Here is a 10,216-nt window from a genome sequence, read left to right as displayed (position 1 = left end):
TTTGAACGTCATTTCTTGGCCTATGATGGCCACATCGTTTTTTTGAGAGTTTCTATAAACTTTTTTTTATGTCCACAATCTCGCCTCCTTGTAAAAGACTCCTTCTGGGATATTATGTTTGACACCCAAAGATGAATGATTCTTGATTAGTTAACTGAACAATTACTCTCTGGAACTTCTCTCTCCTCACTTCAGAACGTCTATGTCACCTGGGTCACAAAGACAAAGAGAGCTAAAAACAAAGTCAGAACCAGAACTCACAGTACTTGCTCTCACTTCTGCCTTCTGGCAGGCATTACAGAAGTGTGAAAGCAACAACTAACGGTTTGAAAATCAACTTTTATTTCTGCTGTCAGGCTGTTCAACTCATTGTGCTTTAAGGTTTTTATAGTTTTTAATGCATGCAACTAGTTTTTTTATTTTAATTTATGACTTATGAAGTACCTTGTGTGTACTTCACACACAAGGTGAAGGTGTGTACTTCACAAGGTGAACATACTTGCACATACTTCACCTTGTGAAGTACACATTTCATTGCCCAGTTTTTTTCTGGGCATGAAAGTTATTTCTATGATTATTTTAAGATTGCCCATTTCAACATTTAATCATTGCAAACATACACACATTTATGTTTGATTCAAAATTTGTTGCATTGACAAGACTGACATTTAGAGTTGAAAATCATTATTGTAAAGTTTGACTGAACTTTATGTACAGTAACAAAGAAAACCACGGATTCTTGACAGTTTATTTTATTTTACCATTTGAAAACTATTAATATATTCTGTTAAATATAGAAAATAATCTAATATATTTACATTTTACATAGTTTATATGCTCTTTGGAGTAGAACTGTATTGTAATTGAGTTAGGCTTATGATTTGCTATTTACAAGCACTTAAGAGACAAACATTTATTACAGAGGTAATAAAACAGACATGATTATAGCTTATCTATAAACCAATACAACATTTTTCTGAAATTGGACACTGGAAAACAAATAAGCATATATGTAAAAAGAGAATCTTAGATGTACAGTAATTGTGTATAGGTTTATTTTGTAACAGTTCACTAGCTAAGGAGACTTTCTGCTTTTGTAGTGGTTTAAGTGTCAGTGTTTCAATAGTGCAAACAAAAAATGAAAAGGAGATGAGCTGTGTTTAATCGTGCCTTAATTATAAATAGCTAGTTAACTTACTGCATTTTAACTTATTCAGCAGTTATCACTTTGACTAGAGATCAGTGAGAAATCAAGTTTCCAGTCTGATCGATGAAAGGCACACCAATGGTTAGTTGCTCTTCAGCTCCTGGTAGAGAAAACACAGAGCTGATGAGGTCAAAGAGGCTGTTGTGTGAAATCTGCAGGCTGATGTTGGCGCTGTGAAGAGATGAAGCCCCCTCCATCTGGGCCATGTCATGCAGATATCGACAAATTAGAGGCACCACCTGTAGGCATAGAGGATGCATGTTAAATCACTTTACTGACTGGAGAAGGATCGAACAGAATAAGCAGTAAAGTCTTACTTTCACAACGACAAGCTTCTTTTCCAGCGGTTTTCCCTCTGGAAACTTCTCTCCAAAGCACATGTTGATGGTGTATTCAGGAGAGCGGCCATTGTTCTCCTTGAAATGTTTGAGCTCTGGAAACACACATGGGAAGAAGATAGGTTTAAGTCAGTGCTTACTTAATGAAGTCCAACAGAAATGAGAAACGTTACAAAATTCGAAAGGGATGGAAAGTTCAGACCAACCATTAACATATTTGTCAAAACTGAGGAGCTCCACCACTGTGTTTTTGGGCAATTTTTGGGGGTTTGGATGAGCTACGTTGGGGTCGCTGGTGCTGGCAAACACGTGGCAGTTGTCATGCCTCCTGGCATAGATACCGGTCTCATGTACCTCCAAGAGCAGGCCTCGCTGGATGCTGCTCAGTATGCGGTTGGTGTACTCAATCTGAGGCACAAAAAGACGTAATCAGAACAACAAATTCTTTATATTGCGTTTGACCTCACTGCATGTTCTAGCCTTCCCTCATGGATAATGGAGAAAACCATGCACATAACAGATAAAAAGAAACCCTGGCTCTTGCGGTTTTTCAGCCGTTGGAGCTCTTTGTGAGTTCTTTCAAATCCAGGAATCTTTTTTGTATTTGAAATTTCCTTGATTTCCATTTTAAAACACATAAGCTCAACACAAAGTATTTACAGATGCTGGCCAACGAAAATGTTCTCTTTTAACTAATCACATCAAATGAGGCATCCAATTTCAAATGAACACATTTCCTTTTCAGTTTGTCTTGATTGTTTAAAAAAAAGTCTGCCTTCATTTCAAACCAATGCTTAGCAAAAAGAAATCAAAACTCTTATACAATGGTTTGAAGAACATTGGACTAATCTTATTTCTTTGTAGGTATAAAAGAGTAAAGTGTGGATATAAAATCATGGCAAATTGACTGCTGTGTCAGTGAATGTAAAGATGTACCTGTTTATGGTCCAGTAGGCTCTCAGTGGAAGGAAAGCAGAGATAAGAGGCGTTGAACTTGGGGTCCTCGCTGTGGTAGTGGAGCTGAAGACGGTTAGTATGTAGCGTCGTCTTCAGCATTTCCTTCTTCCTGTAATGGATGGAGATCTCCAGGTCGTACAGACTGGACGGCTGAGGTGAACTGATCACCGGAGAAGCATTTACTGCTTGGAATATGAAGAGATAAAATTAATAAAGGTCACACTGTAAATGTTTATGCTATTATAAACATTTTTTAGTCTCTTTTATCAAGCATACCTTGATTGTAGGCCGTCTGATCGGCTGGTAAATATTGCGGAAGGTTCTCAGTTGCGGTAAGACAACTGAGAACAGGATTATTATGCCGTGTCCACAACTGCTCTTCTGTTTAGAATGAAAGATCGTTTAAGATTGTTTACTTAATCTTCAACATAAACACCTCTGACAAATGTAGTATTGTCTTTTACATATAAGTTTTACCTGCTGATTGGTTGCCAAGATCCAGGGCCATGAAGTCCTGATGCAGATTGTGCTAGATGGGGAGAACAAAATATAAGGTTACCATTTAAGTACCAGCCTGTCTGCGAATATTTAACTTGTTAACAGAAGTGAAAGTTCACTTCAGTTAATCCTGCACCTCATTTCCTGTGGGAAAATACTCCGTGATTGGGCTGAATATATCTGGAGTCATGTCAGATTCCTCCTGGGATTCTTGCATTGGCATACCTTCATAGTTGCCTGCAGTTAAAGAAAAAAGACAATCCTGCTGAATTTTCTCTTAAACAAAGGTTCTCCACAGCTAAGGTCAAATGGCTACTCACTGTCAGTGTTCATAATCTCATAGATTTTATGAGGGTCGTCTTGATTCTTGGAATTATCTGTGATCATCTTGAAGCGCTGAGACAGGTTGTTAAGAGCACAGCGGAAGTTGGTTTTCCATCTGGCCTTGTCATTGGGGAACTCGTTGATTTTCCCACTCGCCACTGCCCAGGCCTGTGGACACACACATCCAAAGCATCAGACACAGAGCAGGAATACTCTTGATTGTAGATAAAAACAGGTTTTTAAGTCTGGACTTAAAAGGCTGGGCTAAATATGTTCATTTACACACATTAATTATATGCATATACCTATCTGTCCGTGTGTTTGTATATATATATATATATATATATATATATATATATATATATATATATATATATATATATATATATATATATATATATATAGACAGACAGACACGTCAGTCTGTCTGTCAAAAATACTTAAGCTGCTGAAACATACCCGGAATATTTTACTGTCCTCATCGTTGCAGTCTTTCCTGGAGTTGTGCTTCCACGGCACTCTGAATTTGTTTTGATCCACGTAGCACAGCCCCATGTACTGGCCCGTCTCCACTTGCTCGATCAGCCAACTGGCAAACTGAGGCTTGGGTGGACTGTGAGGAAACACGACAGATCTGTATTGTTCAGAGAAGCAACTTAACAAAAGGGGCCAACACATAGACGTGAGAGAATATGCAGAGAAAGCAATAATGCAGGTACATTTATTATGAACTGTGTGCATAAAAAAAAAAAACGACTCCACTGAAAACATCACAAGTTCAAAATACCCAATAAATAAACCAGCTCAAAATAAATAAAATAGCAAATGCCCAGAGCAGAAAAGCAGATGTTTCACCATACCTTTGCATTGTGCCGCAGAGATATTAATATTGCTGTACGGTACTACCAGCTGTACTAGTTCGTCTCGGTAGTTTTGCAAGTTTTATACACCCACATCTGTGACGTGATGTGGACCAGGGGGTTTGGCTATGGCAAGCCATTTTAACATAAAATCGGTTTCGTCTGCCTATAATTACATTCAAGATGTCTAAAACTGCATTTTGACTTGACGCAACTACATTTTGATTATCCTGAATAGTAAGTTAAGATATTTACATTTATATTATGACTAGTGAGTATAATGATTAATATTTTCAACTACATTTTGACAAGTCAAAATTCCTTTTGAGATATTTCAAATGGCTCATTTCACGGTCACACATCTTTATTTAGAATAGAATTACTTTATTCATCCCAGCAGGGAAATTATTTCGCAGTTACAGCAGCATAGAGACAAGACACACAACAACCACCACTGAGTAGCAATTGTAGACAAAATAAAAATAAAATATAACATGCTGTCAATATAAAAAGCAACTTAGAGCAGTCCTTGCAAAGATTCAAAAAATGCAGATACAGTATGTATATGTAAATATATGTACAGCAAGTGTGCCACAGTGCAGTTGTGCAAAATTGGACTGATTTACAATTTATCTCCAACATAATTTTTTTTAACAATTGCAAGGTCGACCCCTCCTGCTGCCACTGAGCTGTCCAAACAGTTGCCTGCAGAATTGTGGGTGCCCTACATATAAAGTTGTCAGAAAATGCCTTCATGCACTTGAAGACTGCTTCAGAAATTTGCAAAGATTTTCTTGTTTAGTCACTTGCGACAAAACACAATGCACTTAAAAAGGCTTTGAAAAGCTAAAAGTAAATTGAAGCCTCCATACAAATCAACAGTAAATCTGACGTCAATTATAATAGTCAGAATGTAGTTAGAGATAACTTAATTTACTAATGGTCACTCATAAGCCAGCTTCACATATCTTGAACGTGAGTGCGGTGAAATTGATTTTATGTTAAAACGGCCTGTCATAAACTCCCCCCTTTAAGGGCGTGGCATCCGCTCAGAAGTGGAGACAGTACACACCGGATGCGGAAAAGCCCGAGCTCCCTGCTTCATAGGAAACTGAAAGTTTTCTTGCTGATCGTGTTTCATCACGTTAAGGGATTGCCTTGCGTCATCTATTTTTTCATCACCACACGTCCCAGAGTATGCTCTTTGTCCTTTGTCTTTTTCAACCATTAAAGCGCCACTGGAATTTACTTTATCTCGAATTACAGTAGGATTTTACAGGGTTTTAATTTTTAAGATTGGAGGTCCGAGTTCTGTATTTGTTTTGAGTTTCAACTATAAGACATGATTCCTCAAATAAAATCGTGTGAAAATCCAAGTTAAAACATTTAACTGGACTATGTAATGTTAATTTAAAGGCAGATTTGATGCTGGATTGTGACACCTCAGTAAAAAAAATTAAGTTTCAGGTGAAAGCTTTAAAGAGAAGCTTTACCTTTATAGACCAGGTGTACCTTTAGATCCTCGCTAAAATGGTGTGCCACAAAACCACCCAGTTCTACAGAATTCAGACAACACATTTAAACATTCATGTGGTCCTGACACTTTCAGTATCTGAATCATGCAGGTGTGAACTTGTCATGGGACTGAATCAGAGAGAGGGAGTTGTTTTTAGACAAACAGCATGAAAACCAACTGGTTTTGCTCCTTCATTCAAATTGGACACCACTTCCTCTTTCTAGAATTAGAATTTCATCACAGCATAGTACTGCTTCTTTTTTGCTCTATATTCCACAACTCAAGCACAAAAATGAGGAAAAGGTCAGACGTCAGGTTCCTATGTCCTGAAAGTCACCACTGCGACTCCACTTCATCTTATTATTTTGCATCCGAGGGGAAACACCTTCCTCTATGTATCATGTATCACTGCGTCCTGACCACAAGTCGCGTTAAGAGAAGATACTTCCACCTCACTGTGTAAGAACTAGAGTTCTCAGACGTACAAATAGCCTAGAAATGTGTCAGGAATAGGGAAGCGATACAAACTCTATAAAGGAACACTTCCATTTTTCTGGTCACTGGAAATAATATGCACGATATTCAAACAGCCCCTCCAAGCGGAGAAAAGCCCCCAGTGGAGTTGTGGAGCATTGTTATAAGATCCAGCTTCCACATAATGCTAATTTATTATGCATTAAAAAAAAAATCAAATTTTATTTGCATAGCACATTTCAGCAGCAAGGCGTTTCAAAGTGCATTACATCATATCAAACACAGAAACACAATGCAACATAGAATCAACAGTCAAAACATGACATTACGTCAGGTTCCATCAATAAATTTGTAATTGATTACGTTTCAAATACAATCCTAAACAGGTGGGGTTTTAGTCGAGATTTAAAGGAAGTCAGTGTTTTAGTTATTTTACAGTTTTCTGGAAGTTTGCTCCAAATTTGTGGTGCATAGATGCTGAATGCTGCTTGTCCTCGTTTGGTTCTGGTTCTGGGGATGCAGAGCAGACCAGAACCGGAAGACCTGAGAGGTCTGGAATGTTGATACAACAGCAGCAGGTCTTTAATGTATTGTGGTGCTAAGTCGTTCAGTGATTTGTAAACTAACAACAGTATTTTAAAGTCTATTCTTTGAGCTACAGGGAGCCAGTGTAGGGACTTTAAAACTGGTGTTATGTGCTCTATTTTCCTGGTTTTAGTGAGAACGCGAGCAGCAGCATTCTGGATCAGCTGCAGCTGTTTGATTGATTTGTTGGACAGACCTGTGAAGACGCTGTTGCAATAATCAATACGACTGAAGATGAACGCATGGATGAGTTTCTCTAGATCTGGCTGAGACATTAGTCCTTTAATCCTGGAAATGTTCTTCAAGTGATAGAAGGCCGACTTTGTAACTGTCTTTATGTGGCTCTGGAGGTTCAGATCAGAGTCCACCACTACTCCCAGGTTTCGGGCCTGATCGCTGGTTTTTAGTTTTAACTGAATTAATAACTGAAGCTGTGCATTGACTCTAGATCGTTCCTCTTTAGGTCCAAAAATAATAACTTCAGTTTTGTTTCTGTTCAGCTGGAGAAAGTTTTGGCACATCCACACATTTATCTGTTCTTAGCATCTGTTCAGTGATTGGATGGGCTCTGAGTCACCTGGTGACATCGTAAAGTAGAGCTGAGTATCATCTGCATAGTTATGGTAGCTAATATTATTTCCCATTATAACCTGAGCTAGTGGGAGAATATAAATATTGAATAAGAGGGGACCTAGGATTTAACCTTGGGGTACCCCACATGTGACCTTTGACTTCTTTGATGAGAAGTTTATAAATTGAAACAAAGAAATCCCTGTTCTTTATGTAAGTTTCAAACCAGTTAATCACTGGACCGGAGAGTCCGACCCAACTCTCCAGTCGATTCAGCAATATGTCATGGTCACAGTGTCAAAAGCTGCACTGAGGTCCAACAGAACCAGCACTGTGGTTCTCCCACAGTCCGTATTTATATGAATATCATTGAACACTTTTACGAGGGCGGTCTCTGTGCTGTGGTGAGCACGAAAACCAGACGGGAAGAAGTCAAAGCGGTTGGTTATCATTAGGAAGCTATTTAATTGTTTACACACGGCTTTTTCAATAACTTTGCTGATGAATGGGAGGTTGGAGATCGGCCTGTAATTCTGCAGTAGTGATTTGTCCAGATTGTTCTTTTTTATCAGTGGTTTGATTACTGCTGTTTTCAAAGCCTGGGGGAAAACTCCTGACGAGAGCGATGAGTTTACTATTTGGATCAGATCAGTAGCAATAACAGGCAGGACTTTCTTAAAGAAATGTGTGGGTAGGACATCCAGACGGCAGGAACTTGAGCTTAATTGACTTATAATTTCCTCTAGGGTTTTATAATTAAGTAGTTGAAATTGGGTCATTTTTCCTGTATTTGTTTTGTTAGGGCACAGCATTGGTACTGGCTTTACAGTGGATGTGCAGATTAATCCTCTGATTTTTTTGAATTTTCTCTGAAAAGAAGCTGGAAAACTGGTTGTAGGTGGCATTAGATTGAAATTCAGGTGGTAACGTCACAGGAGGGTTTATGAGCCTGTCAACTGTTGCAAATAAAGCTCGAGCATTGTTAATGTTTTTGTTTGTGACATCTGCAAAGAAAGCCTCCCTTGCATGTTTTAGTGTTAAGTGATAGTTACGTAGTCTTTCTTTATAGACGTCATAATGAACGTGAAGTTGAGTTTTACGCCATTTTCGTTCTACCCTACGGCAGAGTTGTCTTGCAGATCTGTTTGTGCATTTCCCCATGGAGATTTCTTCCTACATACACAATGTTAACACAGTGGAATACAAATGTATAGAATTTTTCTACATTTTGTCACATTATAACCAAAAATGCCAATGCCAGATTGAGCATAATTGTGAAAATTATATCTGTTTTACTTTATTTAAAGAGAGCTCTGGCTCCATTCGGAAGGAAACCATGAACTTTAATGTTCAAGTTTAACGTCTGTCCAGTCTCAAGTCTTTTGTAGACTCTCACAGGTTTTCCTCCAGGGTTTTTCTTTCTTTAACTTCATCCATTGTCCCATTCTGTTTGACCAGGTTCTCTTGTGCTGATGAATTAAAGGAATCCCAGAGTATAATGCTACCACCACTATGTTTTACTGTGGCAATGATGGTGTGTACAATCAAACCATCATTGCCTTCTGATGGAGGTCAAAAAGTTTAACTTTGTGCTCATCTGACCAGAGCACATTCTTTTACAAGTTTTCTGTGTCCTCTGTGTGGCTTGTGGCAAACTGCCTTCCTCTCCATTTTTAGATGATGATTGACTATTGCTTCAAGAGAGAATCAAAACTGTACAAGTTGTTTTGTAATCCAGATTAGCTTCAAATATCTCCACAACCTTATTCCTAACCACCCTGCTGTGTTCCTTGGCCTTTATGGTGCCATTTATTTTAAAATTTGTTCTAAAACTAGTGAGTTTAGAGTGCATTTAATGGTCGAGGCTATTTTTGCAACATACTCCGCACCATTTGTTTGTCTTTTGCTATAGAAAGTACAATTGGACCAGTTCTTTTGTGAGGGGTTTTCTATCTCCCTTTCTGTAATCCCAGTCGTGGTAGATGGTCCTTCATATTGAGCCTTATTTTCCTAGACATCTCTTCCTAGTCAGTGAGACTGGTTTCACTCTGGCCACATGCTTGTGCAGGATGATGGATTCATCCAGTACAGTTAGCTGAGCTTCATTATACAGTTTATATCAGCTGGTGTTAAATGATCAACTGAATCCAACTTTATTATATTATAATTTGGGTGTAATGTAATCTGTGCAACACAATTTTAATCTGCCCATGTTTGGATTGGGCTGATGATTTTGAATTTTATTGACAGGATTTGATTTTGTATCTGAATATGAACTGAAACTGCTTGTACCCTTAGATAACATTTGATTTGAATTAGTGCCATGTACATAAACTAATCCTTTAAAAAGTATGTTGATATAAGCTGGCTTGCATGGTGCCAAAACCAAACACGGAAGTTAGTACATAGAGGACAAACTTTCATTGTGCAGCTGCAGTCAGTTGTAAGTTTTAAGGGGATTTTTGCAGGGAATTTTAAAACACTCATTCTTCATTCATTCCTCTTCTAATATTGGCTCTATCTTCATCTATCATGTTCAGATTCCCCACTGAGCCACGCATTCTCAGTCAGCCAATCTCCGCTCTGCCTGTGAGTCTCTGAAACTGTGTGTGAACACATTCTTCACAAATCGTTAAAGACTTCAGTCTAAAACAATAACTGCCTAATAGAACCCGCTTAATTCCAGTAAACAGACACACCTTTACCTGTACCTTCAAGCCTGGCAGGCTTCATGATTCTATTTTTGTACAGAAGTGAAACTAAGCTGTACTTATTGTAAATATGTCACATAGTGACATATTTACCATCACAGATCCAATCTGTTTACGGTTTAAACAGATAGGATCAACCATTTCTTAAGACACTGGAATGTTGCTCCAAGAAGACA

The 10,216-nt window shown here is 38.3% G+C and overlaps 1 protein-coding gene across 2 annotated transcripts; it reads right to left on the bottom strand.

Annotated features, from left to right (window-relative positions):
- Window positions 1-734: 734 nt before the first annotated feature.
- irf7 (interferon regulatory factor 7) lies at window positions 735-4,293 on the bottom strand. Of its 2 annotated transcripts, none has more exons than XM_028003097.1 (10): window positions 4,185-4,293; window positions 3,784-3,937; window positions 3,321-3,492; window positions 3,137-3,237; window positions 2,980-3,031; window positions 2,779-2,883; window positions 2,482-2,687; window positions 1,752-1,953; window positions 1,525-1,640; window positions 735-1,446 (listed from the first exon to the last, which is right to left on the bottom strand). In XM_028003097.1, the coding sequence occupies exons 1-10, from the start codon at window positions 4,190-4,192 to the stop codon at window positions 1,240-1,242; spliced, it is 1,323 nt and encodes a 440-aa protein (XP_027858898.1). In that variant the 5' UTR covers window positions 4,193-4,293; the 3' UTR covers window positions 735-1,239. The 2 variants fall into 2 exon arrangements, with proteins under 2 accessions (XP_027858898.1, XP_027858907.1); XM_028003106.1 differs by having other exon boundaries at window positions 2,482-2,684.
- Window positions 4,294-10,216: the final 5,923 nt, after the last annotated feature.

The sequence above is a fragment of the Xiphophorus couchianus genome, chromosome 2 (genome assembly GCF_001444195.1).
Source record: "Xiphophorus couchianus chromosome 2, X_couchianus-1.0, whole genome shotgun sequence".
Lineage (NCBI taxonomy): Eukaryota > Metazoa > Chordata > Actinopteri > Cyprinodontiformes > Poeciliidae > Xiphophorus > Xiphophorus couchianus.
Note: the sequence above shows the minus strand (reverse complement) of the source record. Positions and strands in the feature narration are given on the sequence as shown.